The sequence below is a fragment of the Rhinoraja longicauda genome, chromosome 14 (genome assembly GCF_053455715.1).
Source record: "Rhinoraja longicauda isolate Sanriku21f chromosome 14, sRhiLon1.1, whole genome shotgun sequence".
NCBI classification, from domain to species: Eukaryota; Metazoa; Chordata; class Chondrichthyes; order Rajiformes; family Arhynchobatidae; genus Rhinoraja; species Rhinoraja longicauda.
In genome coordinates, this window is record NC_135966.1 from 49,363,177 (window position 1) to 49,386,714 (window position 23,538).

The 23,538-nt window shown below is 45.4% G+C and overlaps 1 protein-coding gene across 1 annotated transcript in view; it reads right to left on the reverse strand.

The window, feature by feature from the left end:
* Positions 1-2,438: 2,438 nt before the first annotated feature.
* The window catches only part of LOC144599786 (sodium-dependent phosphate transport protein 2A-like), a 35,272-nt gene continuing 14,172 nt past the window's right edge, over positions 2,439-23,538 (reverse strand). Inside the window, exons 6-12 of the mRNA XM_078411022.1 lie at positions 23,125-23,320; positions 17,751-17,846; positions 12,667-12,787; positions 9,974-10,141; positions 8,093-8,209; positions 5,406-5,530; positions 2,439-3,011 (exon numbers count right to left, since the gene is read on the reverse strand). Coding sequence (XP_078267148.1) covers positions 2,439-3,011; positions 5,406-5,530; positions 8,093-8,209; positions 9,974-10,141; positions 12,667-12,787; positions 17,751-17,846; positions 23,125-23,320 — 1,396 coding nt within the window. The remainder of the gene's footprint in view (positions 3,012-5,405; positions 5,531-8,092; positions 8,210-9,973; positions 10,142-12,666; positions 12,788-17,750; positions 17,847-23,124; positions 23,321-23,538) is intronic.

The window sequence follows — 23,538 nt, forward strand, 5'->3', positions numbered from 1 at the left end:
AAGGAAAGAAAAATCACTGCATGCAGTGTAGGTTAAACATGGAATGATTCTGAATCCTTGAACACGATTCTTGGGCGAAGGGACTAGACACACTCAGGTGAATGGATTTGCATTTCTCATCCTTGTGTCCCCAGTCTACCATCCGTATATTGTAATGAACGGAAACAGTGGAAACATTGCAAGGTGGACACCTTGCTACAAACTGAATGATTTCTGATGGGCAAGACATTACACTGGAATTGAAGCACTGGGAAGAAGCTTATCCAAGTGTGACACAAAGTGTTGGAGTAACTAGGGCGGCACGGTGGCGCAGCGGTAGAGTAGCTGCCTTCAGCGAATGCAGCGCCGGAGACCCGGTTCGATCCTGACTACGGGCGCCGTCTGTACGGAGTTTGTACTTTCTCCCCATGACCTGCGTGGGTTTTCTCCGAGATCTTCGGTTTCCTTCCACACTCCAAAGATGTACAGGTATGTAGGTTAATTGGCTTGATAAATGTAAAAATTGTCCCTAGTGGGTGTTGGATAGTGTTAATGTGCGGGGATCACTGGGCGGCACGGACCCGGGTGGGCCGAAAGGGCCTGTTTCCACGCTGTATCTCTAAACTAAACTAAGCTAAACTAAACAGATCAGGCAGCAAATCCGGAGAACTTGGATAGGTGACATTTTGGTTTGGGACCCTTCCTTAGACTGACTGTGGAGGGAAAGAAGAAAGCTGGATGAGAGGAGGGGCAGAGGAAAGGCTGGCAAATAATCGGTAGATACAGGTGAGTAGCATTTTGATGGGCAGATGGATTGACAAGGACCAGAGATGAAAAGACAGAAGGTATGATAAAAAAGGATTCAAGAGTTGCAGATTTTGAAGCTGGAGGGGGAAGAGAGGGGGACGGAAACAAGTGCGAGTCTAGGCGGTGCACAGGGGAAAGAGAGGGGCCATAGAAAGGCAGGGAGGGGGAAGGGGAGGGGTACGGAAATAAGTGCGAGTCTAGGCAGGGCACAGGGGAAAGAGAGGGGCCATAGAAAGGCAGGGAGGGGGAAGGGGAGGGGTATGGAAACAAGTGCGAGTCTAGGCAGGGCACAGTGGAAAGAGTGGGGCCAAAGAAAGGCAGGGAGGGGGAAGAAGGGAGAGGGGGAGGGTTGTGTAGTTGTCTAAAATTGGAGAATTCATTGGGTTGGGGTGTAAGCTACTCAAGCGAAATATGAGGTTCCCTTCCTCCAGCTTTCACGTGGCCTCACTCTGACAATGGAAGAGGCCCAGGACAGAAAGGTCAGTAAGGGAATGGGAAGAGGACTTATAATGGTCAGCAACCAGAAGTCCCAGTAGGCATTGGCAGACCAAGCACAAGTGTAAGACAAACGATGTACAGGAGGTCACATCTGGAACATCGGACGCAGTAGATGAGGTGAGAGGAGGTGCACATGAACCTCTGCCTCATCCGGGAGGGCTGCTGGGGTCCTTTTGGTGTACTTACAGAAAAAAGTACAGCTGCAAATATTAGTTGGTTACTAGCATCATTCAGGAATCTCTAGGGAACTGTTGTTAGTAGCCCACCCAAAAGCCATTGGGAAATTTAAATATATTACCTTGTTTTATTAATTACTTTGACCTCTTGTTTATTAATGTGAAACAAAATATTGGGAAAGTCTTTTGGACTGGGTGGAAACATTAACTCATGAGCAAGCTGGCAATTTCACTGGATCTTCCAATGGATCAATACCTCTTATTTTTGGAGAAAGCTATTCCCATTGAGTGTGATAAATAGTAGATGGATTGCAGTAAGCAGCCTTCCACTGTTGTGGCAGTCTTTTCCAGGTATATTCACCCATGTATATCAAGAGCAAATAGAATCTCAAGATTATGGTCATGGTAGCATTGTCCAGAGAGGACATGGTAAGCAAAGGGGTGGAGATAGGGGGAAAGGGTAATGAAAGGGAGAAGGAGGAGCAAAGGGAAGGAGAGAAGGGTGGAGGGAAATAAGGTGTTGGAAGGAACTGCAGATGCTAGTTTACACTGAAGATGGAAACAAATTGCTGGGGTAACTCAGCGGGACATGCAGCATCTCTGGATTGAAGGAATGGGGGACTTTTCGGGTTGAGACCCTTCTTCAGACTGTGAGTTGGGGGAGGGGGAGACACAAAGATTAAGAAGGGTAATGTGTGGAAAGGAGACATCAAAAGAGATGATGCTCACGGAAGGTCAAGGATGTCTCTTTTTGTTTTCACACCTAACACTTCCTTATCTCTGTGTCTCCCTCTCCCCCGACTCTCAGTCTGAAGAAGGTTCTCGTCCCGAAATATCACCCTTTCCTTCTATCCAGAGATGCTGCCTGTCCCGCTGAGTTACTCCGGCATTTTGCTTCGATCTTCCAAGAAGGAAGGAAAGGAGGAAACAGGAAGGAAGGCCTGGAAATGTCAAAGGAACACGGGAGACAGTGCAGTGTTACAGCTGGGTGGCATCTTGCACAGGCAATCTAGTTAGTTTGGGCGTTGAGGCTCCGACTGAAAGTTCCTCCATGTAGCCGATGGCTGGGTTGTCACAAGCTGCCTTCACCTTCATCTGTGAAGATAGCTCCGTTTGGCTGGTGCCCTCTCGCGTATCCCCCTTGTCAGCACACATGCAGTGGTCCGTACAGCAGACAGCAGCATTGGTGATGATGCGATCCATCGGCTTCAAGGAGTGCATCCAGACAGGGAGGAAGTCCCACGACTGGAGTTTCTTCGGCAGGTATCTGGGACTGCGTGTCTGCAGGACGTTGGTGATGCCAATGAAGACGAGTATGCCAACAAACGGGGCGCCCACTCCGATCAGAACCTTCCAACCCGCCATGGAAAGGCCGAAGATGAGCGAGGGGAGGAGGAGGAAGCAGATGATCAGATACAACACAGCAAACCAGCGGTACTTGGCAGTCCGTTCGCCCAAGGTTTTTGCCATGCGGATGGGGAAGCGGGTGATCGGAATGGGGTACCAAAGTATTATCCCCGCGATATTGAAAAAGAAATGGGAAAGTGCAATCTGCAAAGCAAAACAAAACAAATACTAATTGGTCTTCAATATTACTAATTAGGCAAAGCCATAATTCAGTTAAAGTTAGTACTTTCAATTATTCTATCCATCATGAAGAAAACAACTGGGTTATGGTGAGACAAGTAACAATAGTAAGTGGCTGCTGTAAAAGGCATCCCTATTGTGAGCAAGTGGTAAGTATACTAGGGTGTCGTCGATGGGTATTTGAGAGTGAATGGGTGATAGGGTGAAATATGGGGGAATGGGACTGACGGGCATGAGTTGAGAGCCAGCATTGACTTGATGGGCCAAATGGCCTCTTTTACGTTGTAAGCGAATATGAGAAAATTACATGAGGAATCAATGCCCGAGAGGTTATGAGGAGAAAAAGCAAGGTGGTGTTTTATGTTTGCTAATTTTGGTTTATTTCAGCATTTATAATTATTTCTTCAAATTTGATGGGATTTTTAATCGAGTTACTTACGCAAGACAGGAGGAGACTATTTGACTCATCAGTCTATGAAGTCTCCCTTTCCCCCTCTCATTAACCCCGTGTAGTCTGGCAATTTAAAACATGGTAAAGTGCAGCACAAGTGCATGCTGAACTTGATGCCTATTTAAACTCATCCCTTCTGTTCCATTGTGCATCATATCTCTTCATAGCCTGTGTATCCATGTGTCCATCTAAAAACCTCTTGAACGCCACAATCGTCTCTGCTTCCACACAACCTCTGGCAGCTTGTTCTAGGCACCTATCATTCTTTGTGTAAGAAATAGAAATCGCCCCACAATCTCCTTTAAACTTCCCCTCTCCGACCTCAATGTAATCATATCATATCATATCATATATATACAGCCGGAAACAGGCCTTTTCGGCCCACCAAGTCCGTGCCGCCCAGCGATCCCCGTACATTAACACTATCCTACACCCACTAGGGACAATTTTTACATTTGCCCAGCCAATTAACCTACATACCTGTACATCTTTGGAGTGTGGGAGGAAACCGAAGATCTCGGAGAAAACCCACGCAGGTCACGGGGAGAACGTACAAACTCCTTACAGTGCAGCACCCGTAGTCAGGATCGAACCTGAGTTTCCGGCGCTGCATTCGCTGTAAAGCAGCAACTCCACCGCTGCGTAATGCCCGCTAATGTTTAACATTTCGATCCTGGGAAACGGTTCTGACTGCCTACCCTATCTATGCCTCTCATCATTTTATACACTTCTATTTCTCCTCCCCTCAGGTCCTACTGCTGTGGGGAAAACAATCCATATTTGTCCAACTTCACCTGACAATTTACACCCTCAGATCCAGGCAGTATCCTAATAAACCTCATGCACCTTCTCCAAACCTCCACACCCTCCCATAACGTGGTAACCAGAAATGCACATAATACTCCAAATGCAGTCTAACCAAACTTCTATAAAGCTGCAATATGACTCATATACTGTATGTCTAACCAATGAAGGGAAACATAATGTATGCCTTCTTTACCATTTTATTTAGATTTAGATTTTTTTAGATTTTAGATTTAGAGATACAGCGCGGAAACAGGCCCTTCGGCCCACCGGGTCCGCGCCGCCCAATGATCCCCGCACATTAACACTATCCTACACACACTAGGGCCAATTTTTTTAAAACATTTTGCCCAGCCAATTAACCTACAAACCTGTACGTCTTTGGAGTGTGGGAGGAAACCGAAGATCTCGGAGAAAACCCACGCAGGTCACGGGGAGAACGTACAAACTCCGTACAGACGGCGCCCGTAGTCAGGACCGAACCTGAGACTCCGGCGCTGCATTCACTGTAAGGCAGCAACTCTACCGCTGTGCCACCGTGCCGCCCATTTACTTGTGTTATTACTTTCAGGGTGCTCTGATCATGGACCCTAATATCCATCTAGATATCAGTACTGTTCAGAGTCCTGCCTATTATTTTAAAGGCACAAGAAATTGTGAGCAAAATAAATGAACACTTGCAATTTCACACTCATTCCATTGTGTTGCTTTCATTACCGCGGCGCATTTAAAACAAAAGTGAATCGCAATAATCCGCGTAACCCAGGGTCGACGATGATAAGAATATGCTGTGAGATCTGCTTCCCATCACTTCTGTTGACTTATACATTGGACAAGATGTGACAATTGCAACAGTTCCTCCCGCTCAAACCCACACCAGTGGTAAATAAAGATCGCAACTGAAAGCTGCCCACTTGAATGAGGTTTGAGAATGCATGCCATGCACAACCAGGCTCGGGCCCAGGTAAGACGGCTCAGGGAATGAGAGGACGCGGGGCGGAAAAATGAATGAACTGTGTATGCTGCCGTGTAAAATGCAACTTTTGCATTTGTCACCGAAGACTGGGCCCCAGAACAATGCTGGAAAAAGCTGTATTATTTACCTGGAAAGCACTTGGTAACATGTCACCTGGACTGGCCAGAGCTGCCAAAACTGCCGTGGTGGTGGTGCCAATATTGGATCCCAAGGTTAACGGGTAGGCACGTTCAATATTGATCACCCCAATACCTGGAAACAGGAAAGAGCAGCACAGGTGGACCACCTCGATATAATGTAGTTAACGATAATTATACCATATTGAAATGATAATGACCAAATAGTTCATGTAACCGTTATCACCTTAACAGGCTCTCAAATGCTTTTTTGCCCTCTGACTGAGTTCATCCCATCCACTGCCCCAAGTGATGGGGGAGTGTAGAATATTTAAACAGAAAATGTATCTGAATCCAACATTGTTTTGTCATAAAGAGCCATGCAGCAGGAAAGTAGGCCCTTCGGCCCATGTCGACCAAAATGCCCACCTGAGCAGGTCCCATTTGCTCATGAATGAGCCATACCCCTCTTAATCTTTGCTATTGATGGGCGGTAGAGTTGCTGCCTTACAGCGAATGCAGCGCCGGAGATTCAGGTTCGATCCTGACTACGGGCGCCGTCTGTACAGAGTTTGTACGTTCTCCCCGTGACCTGCGTGGGTTTTCTCCGAGATCTTCAGTTTCCTCCCACACTCCAAAGACGTACAGGTATGTAGGTTAATTGGCTGGGTAAAATGTAAAAATTGTCCCTAGTGTGTGTAGGATAGTGTTAATGTGCGGGGATCGCTGGGCGGCGCAGACTTGGTGGGCCGAAGGGCCTGTTTCCGTGCTGTATCTCTAAAATCTAAAAAAAAATCTTTTTTAAAAATCTATTCATATACCTGTCCAAATGTATTTTAAATGTTGTTATTGTACATGCTTCATCCACTTCCTCTGACAGCTAATGCCATATATATATATATATATATATATATATATATATATATATATCACCCTTTGTATAAAAAAAGTTACCCTCAGTTTCCTTTTAAAATTTCCCTCTCTCATTTTCAACCGACGCTCTCTGAACTTGATTCCCCAACCCTGAGGGGGGAAAAAGGCTATGTGTTTTAATTCGACCTGTGCCCCGATGATTTTATACATCTCTATAAGATCACCTGCAGTTTTAATGGAAGGAGATTTAAATTGGGCTAAACCTATCGAGATAAAGAATCAATCTTGTACAGATTAAATGCCAACCCAACAGAATTACACGCTATTTGTTAAAGTTCATTGACCTTAAATGAATGCTTACATTATCATTTTATTCCTCGTTTCCTGCTGATCACATGATGACCACATGATGGCAATCTTTTGTGAAACCAAATCTGAAATCCTCAGGCATCAGATTAGCAAACAAAGATCCAGTGAAGAAGCTGGCTGAACAAACCAACATATTCCTGATTCTGCCTCAACCATTCACTGCAGTTGTTAAATTAACTACCCTGGTTTCCTAGTCATCTTGCCATAAATATTGCCCCTCAGCAAATTTTATACATTCTGGGGGCTGTAACTCAGATGAAAGAGAGTATGAGAAGATAGCCTGAAGATGTAAAAGCAGAAGTTTGGATTATGAGAGAACAATCAGAATGGGAGGCAAAGTATTTTGTTGTTGAACATCCAGAAGGAGAGGCAGCGTAAATTTATGCATGAGTTTAAACCTCAGATTTGGAGGACAGCATTTACAACCTCATGTAAGGAATGCACACAAAATGGCAGAACGTTTGGCAGTGCCAAGGCAGAGATGGATATGCCGTTAATGTTCCCAAACATTCGTGGAATGGATTGCAAGGAGGACATATTAGGGAGGGAGGAAGGAAGGAAGCTGGAGGTGCAGGAAGAAAAGAAAAAGTAATAAAGAGAGAAAAGAAGGAGAAAGTAAAATGGAGAGTGAAAGAAAAGGAAAGTGAGAGAGACAAATAGGAAAATAGAGGAGAAAAATGGGAGGGAGAAAAAGAAAAAGAGAAAGAGAGAAAAAACTGGCAGAAAGACTGAAAACAAGAAAGAGAGATACAGAGAGGAAAAGATAAACAGGATAAAAGAAAATATCAAGGGAATGACCCTACAATTATAAAAACCAAGGTATATATATATACATACATATATATACAGTGTGTGTATATATATATATATATATATATATATACATATATATATATACAGTGTGTGTATATATGTGTATATATATATATATATATATATACATATATATATATATATATATATATATATATATATATACAGTGTGTGTGTGTGTGTGTGTGCGTGTGTGTGTGTGTGTGTGTGTGTGTGTGTATATATATACATATATATATATATATATATATATATACACAGTGTATATGGCTAAAGAATCTATGGAAAGCTCTGAAAGGCACTAGAACAAAATAAAAACAGAAAATGCTGTAGGTACTCAGCAGGTCAGGCAGCACCCCTAGAGTGAGAAGCAGAATTACCGTTTCATGTCAATGACCTTTCAATTGGAAGGCTCAACCTGAAAAGGTCATTGGTAACTTTCAAAAGAGAACGGGAGAAATACGTCAATTGGAAAACATTGCCCGGTTTTGTTGATGTGAATAATCAGATAACAACTGCATGGAGCCAGAACAGACAAGACTCTGGGAGTATCTTCCTCCATTTGAAAGCATTTCATGTTTCTAACTAGCATCCATGACATGACGACCAGATAGCTACTAGTACTGATTGCGTGCGAACTTACCAATGAGCGGAGTGATGGCTGAAGTAAACACAGAGCTGCTTTGTACAACAAAGGTAATGCCAGCTCCCACCACCATGGCAAGATAGCCTGCCAGCCAGCCAAATGGGTACGGGAAATCTGAAAGCAGGGGAAATTCCGTGATAAATTCTCCATCTGGGATCCGGTAACAGTCTCTTGAATCCTCACAATTTAATTATAGAACAGTCAAAAACTCAGAAAGTAACGAATTAAAAAAGTTAATGGTGTCCATTGGCCACATTGGAAGCATCCTTACAATCGAAGCAGTTTTCTGCCTTATAAACTGACTGAGCAGAACTACATTAGTTTTTGAATATAATGTCATTATTGTTTTCTGGATGTAAATCTTGCTGCTGTTCTGATGAAGAGCCTTATGCTCCGTTAAAGTACTTATGACAGCATCCCATTCTCAATTTACTGCAGGACCTGTTCTCACTGATGTTTGCTTATTCTGTTGGAAATCTGACCCAAAAGCTGAAGTGCAGGAACACATTCAGGTCCATTAGTGTCTGTTGACGGAGGATGGTAGAGTTAAATTCATTAATTCTGTAAGGTCAGCACTCTGAATCTTTTTTCCCCAGGGTGGAAATGTCCAACACTGAAGGGCAGAGCGATAAGATGAGAGGGGGAAAGTTTAATGGAGATGTGTGGGGCAAGGTTTTTTTACACAGAGCATGGTGGGGGCCTGGAACGCACTGCCAGGGGTGGCAGTGGTGGCAGATACGATAGTGGTGTTTAAGAGGCTTTTGGATAGGCATAGAGAACTGCCGGGAATAGAGGGATATGGATCATGGGCAGGCAGCTGAGATCAGTTCAACTTGGGATCATGTTCGGCACAAACGTTGTGGACCGAATGAATGAATGAATGAATGAATGAATGAATGAATGAATGAATGAATAAATAAGTTTATTGGCCAAGTATGTGCATATACAAGGAATGTGCCTTGGTGCTCCGCTCACAAATGACAGCACAAACAAACAGTTAACAATTAAGAATAAAGCATAACCACATCAAAACAATAAGGATACAACATTACGGTCTAAACATGTGGGTGAAAATAAACCAGAGCAAAAAAGAGACTACAGACTTTGGTTATTGAGTAGAACTACCACTCGTGGAGAAAAAGCTGTTTTTATGTCTGGCTGTGGCTGCTTTGACAGTCCAGAGTCGCCTTCCAGAGGGAAGTGCTTCGAAGAGTTTGTGGCCAGGGTGAGAGGGGTCAGAGATGATCTTGCCCGCTCGCTTCCTGGCCCTTGCAGTGTACAGTTCGTCAATGGGGGGAAGGTTGCAGCCAACAACCTTCTCAGCTGTGCGAACAATCCGTTGCAGCCTCCGGATGTCGTGCTTGGTGGCTGAGCCAAACCAGACCATGATGGAGAAGGTGAGGACGGACTCAATGATAGCAGTATAGAATTGGACCATCATTGCCTGTGGCAGATTGTGTTTCCTCAGTTGCCGCAGCAAGTACATCCTCTGTTGGGCTTTTTGACTGTGGAGTCGATGGTCGCCTCCCATTTAAGGTCCCTGGAGATGATGGTTCCAAGGAACTTAAATGACTCCACAGATGTGACTGTGGTGTTGTTGATGGTGAGTGGGGGGAGGGGAGAGGGAGCTCTTCGAAAGTCTACAAGTCTACAAAGGGCCTGTTCCTGTGCTGTACTACGTTCTATGTTCTATGAATTCTATTTTCCTTTCTTCACATCAGCTGCCTGATTGCCCACTTCTCTTCTTGAACAGTTTCAATTCAGCTCGCCAAACTTTTATCCAAAAGGATTGCAAGTGCTTGACCTTCTGTGGTCAACCAAAGACCCCCCTTTGTTGCACCGGAAGTGTCAGGCTGTTTGCTGTAGATGGAGACTCACCAGTGTTGATGACGTTTTTGATGGCATTGGCGACCTGCCCCCTCAGCATGGTATTGAGTAGCTTGACTATCAGAATTAGGCAAGTGCACAGGACAACCAGCGAACCAGCCAGCAGGATCAGCCCCACAACAAGATCAGGCATGGTGGAATTCACAAACAAATGGTTACCTGCACGAGGGACAAAAACATTGCAAGATCAAGCAATCGTTTCCAAGCCAAACAAGAGGCCCCTGGAATGGCAAAGGGTGGAAGCTTTTGCTAAATATCTTCCCCTCAATACTGCAATTGTAACAGCCAAAAGGTGCAAGTACCCTCTCAGTGATTCTTGTCCATGCACAAATGCCTACACACTCACACACACGCAAGCACGCACGCACGCACGCACGCACGCACGCACGCATGCACGCACGCACGCACGCACGCACGCACACACGCACGCACACACACACACACACGTACGCGGGACTGGTTCACGAGTGGGTGAGGGGAATCTTGCGGAACAATGCAACAGGCAGGCCCAGTTACCCAAGGCTGAACCATCCCAGTGCTCAGTGTTCTTGAGTCTGAAACGGCTTCTGCAAACTCATTTGCCCAGATAGGCTGGATACTCAAGGGAGGGAGTTTCCACTTCTGTTGCTGGTCTGGAGATAGGGTTGGCCATACTTCGACATACAAGAGTCTGGGTCATTGGCAGTCTACAGCATTCAACCTAGATTAGATTACAGTACTTTGATTAGTATGCGTGTCAGGGGTTATGGGGGGAAGGCAGGAGAATGGGGCTAGGAAAGACATATAGATCAGCCATGATTAAATGGCGGAGGAGACTTGATGGGGCGAATGGCCTAATTCTGCTACGATCACATATGACCTTATATCCTAACCATAAGAGCAGGGAATGACCATTCTGTACCTTAAGCCCAAAATGCATCGTTATTTGGAACATTAAGGTACAACAAAAGCCATTCAGTTCAACTAGTTCATCCTAGCTTGAGTCTTTCACCAACTAACTTGTCGCACCAGTGACATTTATATTCTGAAGCCATTGTGAGATGATTCAATTGGCCTTGTCATCATACCTTACTCAACTAGGCATTCTTATCATGTGGATGCTAAGCTTTCAGTGTGAGGAAGAGTGGCAGGTGTACAAAGAATTGGCATCCCATTCTCATGAGCATCAATTTGGAGCAGAATTCCAGGCAGATCTGTTCTCAGTGATTTTAGCACCGTTACAGTTTACTGGTTAAAGTCAGTTTCCTCAGCTCAGATCCTTTCTCGGTCTGTCGAGATGAGTAACATACAACATGGCACATTCTCACTTTCTGTACGCAGAGGAGAGCAGCGAATGGATGCATTTCCCCGGAGCATGTTGGAGATTGCTCAAGCTTGCAATCTTTCAATGATCTTCACCATAGTTCAGGTTGGCAACTCCAGAGTAGAGGTGCTGCTTGGAAAGATGTTGTGGGAAGTGTAATGGGCATCGGTGGAGCTGGAAGGTTGAACCTGATTGTACTGGGAGAACGGCACGGTGGCGCAGCGGTTGAGTTGCTGCCTTACAGCGAATGCAGCGCCGGAGACTCAGGTTCGATCCTGACTACGGGCGCCGTCTGTACGGAGTTTGTAGGTTCTCCCCGTGACCTGCGTGGGTTTTCTCCGAGATCTTCGGTTTCCTCCCACACTCCAAAGACGTACAGGTATGTAGGTTAATTGGCTGGGCAAATGTAAAAATTGTTCCCAGTCTGTGCAGGATAGTGTTAGTGTGCGGGGATCGCTGGGCGGCGCGGACTCGGTGGGCCGAAGGGCCTGTTTCCGCGCTGTATCTCTAAATCTAAATCTAAAATGCTGGAAGGAAAGGGGAAGTGTGTGACAGAGGAATCATGTTGGGAAAATGGCAAAGATAGCCTGGTGAAATGGTTGGGCACATGGCAGTGAATCAGTATTCCTTGGTGTGAAAAATGAGGAGAGGTAACATCATTCATGTAAAGTGTATGGTTTGAATGTTTAGACATCGGCATGTCTACATATATATATAGGCTTTGTTACTTGTGAATCGTTACAATGCAAATGGTCAAAAATCTTAGTGGCAGCTGGGCTACATCTGTGCTCAAATTCATACTCACCTGTCATAGGTTAATGTGTAGGAAGGAACTGCAGATGCAGGTTTAAACCAGAGATAGACACAAAAGGCTAGAGTATCTCAGCCGGTAAGACAGCATCTCTGGAGAAAAGGAATAGGTGACGTTTCGGTCGAGACCCTTCTTCAGTCTGCAGATGGGTCTTGACCCGAAATGTCATTTATTCCTTTTCTCCAGAGATGCTGTCTGACCCGCTGCTGTAGGCTAATTTTCAGAATGCATGGCGGCAGCTGCAGTAACATGCCATTACACTCACTCCTCAATGCATGACGCTCTTACCTGTCTCTATAATCATAAGGCAAGCAATACCCTCAGATACAGCAGACAGACAATTTTTCAGTGGCAAAAATTATGACTAGTATTTTTTAGTGATGAGCCTGGGAAATTAATGCACAAAGATGAAGTATGTAAAATCATATTGGTCAGAGATAAGGCAGATGTAACAATTCTTTTCTGTCGCTTAACAGATGCATTTGCAGAATGCTGATTGCTAAATCCAGGTTCGAATTTGCACAAATATATAAACCAGAGTCAAATGTGGATAACTATTCTTGCACCTACATTTCTCGATGTTTTCTTTGTATGTTCTGTTGACTAGGGTCCATGTGTAGTTCCTATCCTGCCAGCACATTTCCGGCGTTGTACATTTCTCCAGCCCGTCTACTGTGATGTTGTCCTGCACCTGTAAGAAAGGGCCAGTTAGCAGCAAGAACAAAGTGGCTGGAGAACACTTGAGGGAGTTTCACACCCCGATCGCAAGATCAGCCATGATCGCATTGAATGGCGGTGCTGGCTCGAAGGGCTGAATGGCCTACTCCTGCACCTATTGTCTATTGTCTATTGTCTATTGTCTATCTAAGCGGCCGAAGAAGCAGAGATAAAAGTCTGGTCCAGCTGAAAGGTTTTTTTCAAATGTTTAGAAACATAGAAAATAGGCGCAGGAGTAAGCCATTTGGCCCTTCGAGCCAGCACCGCCATTCGATATGATCATGGCTGATCATCCAAAATCAGTACCCCGTTCCTGCTTTTTCCCCATGATTCCTTTAGCCCTAAGAGCTAAATCTAACTCTCTCTTGAAAGCATCCAGAGAATTGGCCTCCGCTGTCTTCTGTGGCAGAGAATTCCACAGATTCACAACTCTCTGAGTGGAAAGATTTTACCTCATCCCTGTCCTAAATGGCCTACCCCTTATTCTTACACTGTGACCCCTGATCCTGGAGGGGGGAGGAGGGAGGAGGGAGGTTGGGGGGTGGAGGGGGGAGGGGATGGGGGAGGAGGGGAAGAGGGGAAGAGAGGAAGAGGGGAGACGTGGAGGGGGTAAGGGGAGGAGGGAGGATGGGGGTGGGGGGATGGATGGGAGGGGGAGGGAAGAGGGGAAGAGGGGAAGAGGGGAAGAGGGGAGGGGGTGAGGGGGTGAGGGGGGAGGGGGGAGGAGGGAGGAGGGGGTGGGGGGATGGAGGGGAGGGGAGAAGGGGAAGAGGGGAAGAGGGGAAGAGGGGAGGGGGTGAGGGGGGAGGGGGGAGGGGGAGGAGGGAGGAGGGAGGGGGGAGGGGTAGGGGGAGGGGGGGAGGAGAGGGTGCTGCACCAATGCAGGAGAGGTTTGAGCCCAACGGGTCCACGGTCTAGTCTCCTTTAAACTTGGCCCACTTACCTTAAAGCAATGTCTCCTCCCATTCTATTAAATTTAACATTATTTAAAAATACAGGAAATTTCCAATCAATTATTTTCTCATTCCCCCCACTGCCCTTTTGCTTTAGTAAGGATTTTCCTCAAGGCCATTGATTTTTGTTTAATTGAATCCATTGAGCTTTTTTTTCTATTTCTGCGTTCATTTTTCAGTTTCTCGTCCTCTCTTTCTATTTTATTTCCTCTCTCATTTCCTTTTGTTCATTTTGTTTCTCTCTCAGCCTTATTTGACCCACTGACCTGATTGTTGGCCCGATTACTTGCCTAGAAAAAAACAAATCCAACAATTGAAGCCAATTGCATCCAAAATGAATAACTGTGGGAAGGATGATTACTGCAAGGGAAGGTAATGCAATTCCATGTCACTAACATAACCAAGTCAACAACTACAAGACCTTTTCACTGCAGTAAAGCTCTGATAATCTGGCATGCTTATGTCTTTGGCAGTGTCTTTGTTACCAAGCCCACAGCCAGCAATGGCCTGTTTCCTTTATCATTGTTACTTTTTTGCATATCTTTCATTCATTTGTTCTGTAACTCTCTATATCACTGTCCATATCTCTCATTTCCCTTTCCCCTCACTTTCAGTCTGAAGAAGGGTCTCCACCGGGTGGCGCCAGCAATGGCTGCCCTGCCAACAGTCCGTCTGTCCTTTCCTTCTTTGTATTTTAATTGCATGTGTTAAATGTATGTTTTTTGTGTTCTTTAGCGTGTTTTATGTGGGGGTGGGGGTGGGGATGGGGGTGGGGGTGGGGGTGGGGGTGGGGGTGGGGGGTTGGGGGCAACTTTTTCTAATCTCTCACGTCGATGGAGATGCGATTTTCCCCGTGCTGCGGCCTAACATCAAGGAGTTGGCGGCCTTTGCTGGAGACCAATTTTGAGAGCTCCACCACAGTCGCCTGTGGACTTACCATCGCGGAGCTCGCGATCCCATTGCCAGGGATCGGCCTCGGATCTCCAACCGTGGGTGTTTGCGGACTTAACGTCACGGAGTCTGCGGTCTCTGGTAAGAGGCCGACTTCGGGAACTGCGAGCCGCGGGAGGTTCGACCGCCCCGACGCTGGAGTCTCGATCGCCCCGATGCGGGTGCTTCGATCGCCCCAATGTGGGAGTCTCGATCGCCCCGACTCGGGGGCTTCGATCGCCCCAATGTGGGAGTCTCGATCGCCCCGACTCGGGGGCTTCGTCCACCGGCTGCAGGAGTCGCAACTCTCCCAAATGCGGGAGAATAAAGATGAAGAAGTTTGGACTTGTTTTGCCTTCCATCAGTGAGGAATGTGGGGAATCCGCTGTGGTGGATGTTTATGTTAACGTTTATGTAGTTGTGTGTCCTGTTGGGTTTTTTCGTATGACTATATGGTAATTCGCATATCACTGTACCTTAATCGGTACTTGTGACAATAAAAGCCCTTTGAAACCTTTGAAACCTTTGGCCCAAAATGCCACCTATTCCTATTCTCCACAGATGCTGTCTGACCCACTGAGTTAGTCCAGCTTTTTGTGTCTATGTTCGGTTTATACCAGCATCAGCAGTTCCTTTCTAAATTTTCCAGTCTATTAGATACCACTCCAATTCATAATCCAATATAGCTTTAAGTCACTACTTATTTTAACATGTTACAAAGTAATATAAAAAAAGTTTCCAGTCAACAAATCCAGAGAATTCTGTTTCCATACCACAAATTTAATATAATGCAACTGACGAATTAGGGAACACTGTTTGTATGATACAAGCCAAGAGGTACCAAGAATTACTTAAAAGTTACTTAACAAGCAGAAAAAAACATTGTCTTGCAAATAACAGTCTCGGGGAAAAAAAAAATCTATATAGCTTCATCACAGTAATAAGGTGCCATTTCTCTTCAGAACACAGTCTGCTTGTTTTAATCAGATGGCCATTGAAGTTGATACACCGATCAGCCAAAACATTATGACCACTGACAGGTGAAGTGAATAACATTGGTTATCTTGTTACAATGGCACCTGTCAAGGGGTGGGATATATTAGGCAGCAAGTGACCAGTCGGTTCTTGAAGTTGATGTGATGGATGCAGGAGAAATGGGCAGGAGTAAAGACCTGAGCGACTTTGACAAGGGCCAATTGTTATGGCCAGACGACTGGGTCAGAGCATCTCTGAAACGGCAAGGCTTGTGGGGTGCAGTGGTGAGTCAGCAGTGGTGAGTACCTACCGACAGTGGTCCGAGGAGGGACAAACCACAAACCGGTGACAGAGTGGTTGATGCACAAGGCTCATCGATGCGCGAGGGCAACGAAGGCTATCCCGTCTGGTCCGAACCGACTGTGGGAAGACGACAAGCCGGTGGAGGGAGTGTGATGCTCTGGGCAGTGTTCTGCTGGGAAACCCTGGGTCCGGCCATTCATGTGGACGTCAATTTGACACATATCACCTACCTAAACATGGTTGCAGACCAGGTACACCCCTTCATGGCAATGGTATTCCCTGATGGCAGTGGCCTCTTTCAGCAGGATAATACGCCCTGCCACACTGCACACATTGTTGGGGAATGGTTTGAGGAACATGATGAAGTGTTCACGTTGTTGCCCTGGCCTCCACATTCTCCAGATCTCAATCCGATTGAGCATCTGTGGGATATGCTGGAACGACAAGTCCGATCCATGGCGGCTCCACCTCGCAGCTTACAGGACTTGAAGGATCTGCTGCTGATGTTTTGGTGCCAGATACCACAGGACACCTTCAGGGGTCTTGTAGAGTCCATGCCTCGGCAGGTCGGTGCTGTTTTGGCAGCACATGGAGGACTAACAGCATATTAGGCAGGTGGTCATAATGTTTTGGCTGATCGGTGTAAACTATTGTTTCTATTGGAACTTGTGATACTCTGTTAGACAATGTGACATGCAGCCTTTCATACTTTTAGGTTGCACTTACAAAAATAAATTTAAAGCTGTTAAAAAGGAATTTTATTTTTGGAAATCCTGCAGGCGAATATTGCAAGTCTCAAACTATTTAGCCCCTAAACCAATTTTCTTCATTGACAAAATTGTTTTTCTTACATGATTTTCTATAAAACAAGGTTTCTTGGGAGCACATCTATCATGTACTAGCAGAACTAGCTGTAATTTTAAGGTGAGCTCAGGAAACTGTATCCAGCAAACCAGATGTGGAACCACTTCGGATTTCTGCACAGGAAGGAACTGCAGATGCTGGTTTACATCAAAGATAGACACAAAATGCTGGAGTAACTCAGCGGGTCAGGCAGCATCGCTGGAGAAAAGGAATAGGTGACGTGTCAGGTTGAGACCCTTCTTGAGACTGAGAGTCAGGGGGGGAGGGAGACAAGAGGCATGAAAAAGTACAGAACAAATCAGAGCCTGTACAATTATATATCAGATTATCCTTATTTTACTCTATCAGGTTAAATTGTCAGTGGCCAATCGAGTTGAATCTGCGCTGAAATTCAACCCCATCTGTCAGTTTAATATCAAATATGAATACAGTATGTAGCAGCAGTTGTACCACCCTCCTTACCTTCTGTCAGTACATGGCACACTTTCTGGCCTCCATTGTGGCTACAATACCCTCTGTGCCCAAGTAGTCTGACTCCAGATTTTTGGATACATCTCTCCCCTCACCACTACTCCTGCCACATCTCTCCAGCTCTCTTTCTCTCTTTCTCACTCCAAAAGGATCTTCCTTAAAACCCACTTCCTAGTTCCAGCATTAAGTCATCCAAGCTCACTCCCCTGCTTTGACTCAGTCTATGTCTTGTCAAACCCTTATGCTTCATTGGATATTATCCTGCGTTCCAGACACTATATAAATGCAGTCAACTTTCCTATTCCAACAGTATTAATATGCCTTGTGACCCAAGGGAATTCTGACCTAATTCAAGACCACTGCACTCCGAAGCAACAGTAGAGAAGCCCTAGGAGGAGACAGTATGTTTTTACTTTCCCAATGGCATGGATACTTTCTTACCTGTACTGTTCTTGTTATGCACCATATCTTCACGAGGCTCTTATTCCGAGAACTTTCATCTCCAATTGCTATGGCGGTGATTACAGATTTATCCAGCTGGAAAATATTACCCAATTTTAGATAACATCTTCTAAATATTGTTTATTGCTTTTAAACCTCACAGGCATTGTGCATGGTGAATTAAAGAATGCAAAATGTCCTCATGATCAGTTGCAGGATAAAGTGCGCAGACATCTTTTCCAGTGGAGCTCTGATGATGTTTTTTCTTCAAAATATATTTGGGAAACTAACAACAAAACCTTTCTCGCCATTGTTTTCAGCAATTGGCTTATCGTCCCTCTCAACCTGATCTTATTTAATTCAAAAATAGTGGAACAACATTCTTGATTTCAATTAAATTTTAAAATTAACAACCAGGGCCAGGCGTATAATTGGCAGTAATATAACATATTTATATATTTCCATGGGGTATCCTTCATCTCCCAATTCACAAGGCAAAGAGAAACCTATTAAGCAGATTATTTTCTGAATAACTTTGAAACAATGTATAAGATTACTTTTGTTGATTGCTTTGTAACTGCAATGAACTAACTAATTAATTAAAACTGTTTCTTGAATGTTGGGAATGATCTATGGTTTTTTTGTGTTCTTGTTCTATACCTGTACGAAACTTTGCAAGTCTTCAAGGTACAACAGAAGTTTTTATTACAGTAACTCAATGCTGGCAGCAAGACAACTAAAATGGCTGCAACTACACAATCTGACTGCACACTCACACTGTGTACAGCCAAGATAACTATGTACAACACATCCCCCTTTGTCCTGTGCAGTGCCACCTGCTGCAAGAGAGGAGCAACGGGTCCTTCCACCCCACACAGTCCATCAAACATCACAGTTTTGACCTTGAATGACCAAGGCTGCAGATGCAGAAGGTCTTTATTTGGAGCAAGCAGAGATCCAGGTGAAGACCTGGTGCATACTCTGATCCTGAGAGCATTTCCAAAGAGAATCCCCCAAGATTTTGTATGAATTGTAGTTTTAATATGGTGTAGTGTTTGTATGTTGGGGGGTGGGTGGGAGGGAAAGGGAACTGTAACATTCTCTCTCCCGAACGGAGACCCGACCTTTGTTTCTGTGTCGTGTCTCCGTTCCCGCTGCGGCCTACCACCGGCCATGTACCTGGGACCACCTGGGGCTCTGGTTCGCAGAGCCCATGGCCCGGACTCACCACCTGCGGCGCTGGCCGCCTTCGGATGCTGCAGGAGCGGCTGCGACTCGTCTCCGGAGGCTCCGGTGCGGGCCGCGTGGACGTCGGAAGCCCGCAGGCCCCTGGGTGGGGGCCGACATCGGGAGCTCCGGCAGCAGCAGCGACAGCATCTTCGCCCGCCCCGAATCGCGGGGCTTGGGTCGGCCCGCCGCGGACCTTTCACCGTCCGGTGCGGCCTGGTGTAGGTCGCGGGTTTTTTCTCCGCCCGGTGGGGGCTTCAATGTCGGGAGCCCCGACCGCCCCGACGTGGCAACTCCAACAGCCTGACCGCGGGAGAAGACGGCAGGGGAAGAGAGAAAGACATTCTGGCCTTCCATCACAGTGAGGAGGTGACTGGAGGAGACTCACTGTGATGGATGTTTCTTTTGTTTGGTGTTAGTTTATGATTGTATGTGTTATTGCATTTTTATTGATTATTCTTATTGGTCTTATTGTTGAACTGCGGGTAATTTTCATTTCACTGCACATTTATGTGTACGTGACAAATAAACGACTATTGACTATTGACTATTGATTGATTGATTGAGATTCTCCCACCATGCCCCTTCTGCAAAAAAAACTAAGTGAAGATGCTGGAGGAGCGGGTCAGTCAGCATCTGTGGAGGGAAATGACAGACAGCCTTTTAGGTTGGGACCCTACTTCTGACAGATGGAGTAGATGAGAAGAAATGGTAGCAGTTGTATGGTGCAAAAATTGGCACGTGATAGGTGGATACAAGTGATGAGGAACGACTGGCAGATGGGTGGAGTTTGCAACAAATGAGAGAGATGAAATGGAGACAAAGGGGGTAGCAGGTAAGGAAGGAAGGGGAGGAGTGGACTGTCATGCTGGAGGGAGGGATACGGGTGGAAGGGGTCAGAGGAGAGGGGTGAAATCAAAGAAAAATGGGGTCTCGGAGAAGGGAGTGGTGGGAGATGAGTAGCAGGAGGAGGAGAAAGGAAAACATTAATGGGGGCAGAGAAAGGAAGGTTAGGTTTTGTTCTTCTAGTTTGCATGAGGCATCACTCTTCTCTGCATGTCTATGTGCTAAATAAAGACCTGTTACATCCACAGCTCTGGTCTACATGTGGCCCATTCACAGTCGAAGCAACCTTTAATTGCTTTGATCTTTGCTTTGAGTTGACTGACTAATGTTACATTAAGGAAAGAGCTACAGTGCTATTACACAACCACTGATATTTAAAAAGGCTTTGATGGATGTGCAAAAAGTAAATCAGTTGTGTAACTTTGCTTAACTACATGAATTATTTATCATTCCAGCCTCTAATTAACAAAGGTTCTTCTTTGGGTAATGACGTAAAAACATAGAAAAATAGAAAATAGGATGCAGGAGGATCCATTTGCCCCATTGAGCCAGCACCGCCATTCATTGTGATCATGGCTGATCATCCACAAACAGTAACCCGTGCCTGCCTTCTCCCCATATCCCTTGATTCCACTAGCCCCTAGAGCTCTATCTAACTCTCTTTTAAATTCATCCAGTGAATTGGCCTCCACTGCCTTCTGTGGCAGAGAATTCCACAAATTCACAACTCTCTGGGTGAAAAAGTTTCTTCTCACCTCAGTTTTAAATGGCCTCCCCTTTATTCTTAGATTGTGGCCCCTGGTTCTGGACTGCCCCAACATATGGAACATTTTTCCTGCATCTAGCTTGTCCAGTCCTTTTATAATTTTATACGTCTTTATAAGATCCCCTCTCATCCTTTCAAACCCCAGTGAATACAAGCCCAGTCTTTCCAATCTTTCCTCATATGACAGTCCCTCCATCCCATGAATTAACCTACTGCCTCAATAGCAAGGATGTCCTTCCTCAAATTAGGAGACCAAAACTGCACACGATACTCCAGATGTGGTCTCACCAGGGCCCAATACAACTGCAGAAGGATCTCTTTGCTCCTATATTCAAATCCTCTCATTATGAAGGCCAACATGCCATTAGCTTTCTTCACTGCCTGCTGCACCTGCACGCTTACTTTGAGTGACTGGTGTACGACACCAAGGTCTCGCTGCACTTCCCCGTTATCTAATCTGACACCATTGAGATAATAATCTGCCTCCTTTTTTTTGCCGCCAAAGTGGACAACCTCACATTTATCTACATTATACTGCATCTGCCACGCATCTGCAAACTCACTCAACCTGTCCAGGACACCCTGCAACCTCCTAACATCCTCTTCGCAGTTCACACTGCCACCCAGCTTTGTGTCATCTGCAAACTTGCTAGTGTTACTTCTAATTCCTTCATCCAAATCATTAATATATATTGTAAATAGTTGCGGCCCCCACACCGAGCCTTGTGGCACTCCACCCTCCATTGCCTGCCATTCTGAAAAGGTCCCGTTTACTCCTACTCTTTGCTTCCTGTCTGCCAACCAATTCTCTATCCATGTCAATACCCTAACCCCAATACCATGTGATCTAATTTTGCTCACCAACCTCCCATTTGGGACCTTATCAAAGGCTTTCTGAAAGTCTAGATACACTACATCCACTGGCTCTCCTTCATCCATTTTACTTGTTACATCCTCAAAAGAATTCCAGAAGATAAGTCAAGCAGGATTTCCCCTTCATAAATCAATGCTAACTTGGACTTATCCTTTTACTGCTATCCAAATGTGCCATTATTACCTCTTTAATAATTGACTCCAGCATCTTCCCCACCACCGATGTCAAGCTAACTGTTCTATAATCCCACATTTTCTCTCTCGCTCCTTTCTTGAACAGTGGGATAACATTAGCTACCCTCCAATCCACAGGAACTGACCCTGAATCTATTGAACATGGAAAAATGATCAGCATTGTGTTCCTGATTTCTAGAGCCACCTCCTTGTGTACCCTGGGATGCAGACCATCAGGCCCTGGGGATTTATCAGCCTTCAGTCCCAGCAGTCTACCCAATACTATTTCTCGCCTAATGCTAATTTCTTTCAGTTCCTCTGTTTCCATAGATCCTCTGTCCGTTAGTACATCTGGGAGATTGTTTGTGTCTTCCTTAGTGAAGAGAGATCCGAAGTACCTGTTCAACTCTTCCGCTATTTCCTTGTTACCCATAATAATTCCACCCATTTCTGCCTTCAAGGGTCCCACATTTGTCTTTACTAATCTTTTTCTCTTAACATACCGAAAGAAGCTTTCGCTGTCCTTCTTTATATTCTTGGACAGCTTCACATCATACCTCATCTTTTCAGCCCATATTGCCCTTTTTGCTACCTTCTGTTGTCCTTTGAAAGTTGCCCAATCCTCTGGCTTCCCGCTACTCTTTGCTGTATATTGAAATCCCCCATAACCTTGTTACATGCCAGTATTAACTCCTGCTGCAACTTACACCCTACATCCGGTCTGTAGATAACTCCCATTAGTGTCTTCTTAACTTTACAATTCCTCAACTCTACCACAGTGACTCCACATCGTCAGTCCCTATGTCACCCCACACAAAGGACTGAATTTCATCCCTCACCACAGAGCTACCCCACCTCCTCTGCCCACCTGCCTGTCCTTTCTATAGGACGTATAACCCTGAATATTCAGTTTCCAGTCCTGATCCTTCTGCAGCCACGTCTCTGTAAGAAACAAAAATCTGAAATCTATCTTTTTTTCATCCTTAATAGCATTCCATTCAGCCCACACTAATAGTGATGCTGCGCACTAATACCTTGTTATTCTATCTTATACCTGTCTTAGATTATAATGACATGAAAAGTGACCATTCAGTCCAATGCTGGCTCTAGAGGTAGCAGTACCATTCGGCCCAGTCCACCTCTCTTAGTTTTCCTGCACCTCAGAATTTATTCTTGCATTCATATGATTATTGTTGCAATCAACCTGCACTGCTGGGCAATGTAAAGCAGACAGTTATCCTACCAGTACATCTTTCAGGGTGTTGGAGGAAACCAGGCCACCCACATGGTGCCATGTTCTGACCTCAGGTGCAAACTCCACACAGAGAGCGCCCAAGGTCAGGATCGAACCTGGAGGTGTGAGGCAGCAGTGCCACCTGCTGTGCCATTGTGTCACCATCACTGGGTACCATTATTCCAAACACATCATGATTACTGTCCAAACTACACGCAGCACAAGCAACTATTGTTAATAACCGATGTCCAAACCTGTATAATGTGGTTGGTGAATGGGTCGGTGATGATACCGAGAAGGTTGGGTGCATCCTTCCCTGTCTGGATTTTGAAGCTCCCCACTACGACCTTGGTGAGCCGGTACAGGAAGCCGCTGGCAACCTCGATTGGCAGCAGTACCAACACAGAGAGCCAATTGAAACAGTCGTGGACAGTGGCTCCTGCAAATGCCCTGAAATTAATTGAAGAAATACTTGGCAACATAGAATAAGTTGATGAATGAAATCTCAGCTGGATATTCCTGCTGAGTCCGCATTTAGAGAATTGTGTTCAGTTCTGGGCTTCATGTTATCTGAAAGATGTTGTCAAGCTGGAAAGGGTACAGAGACAACTTACAAGGATGTTGCCAGGACTAGAGGGTCTTATCTATAGGGAGAGGTTGAGTAGGCT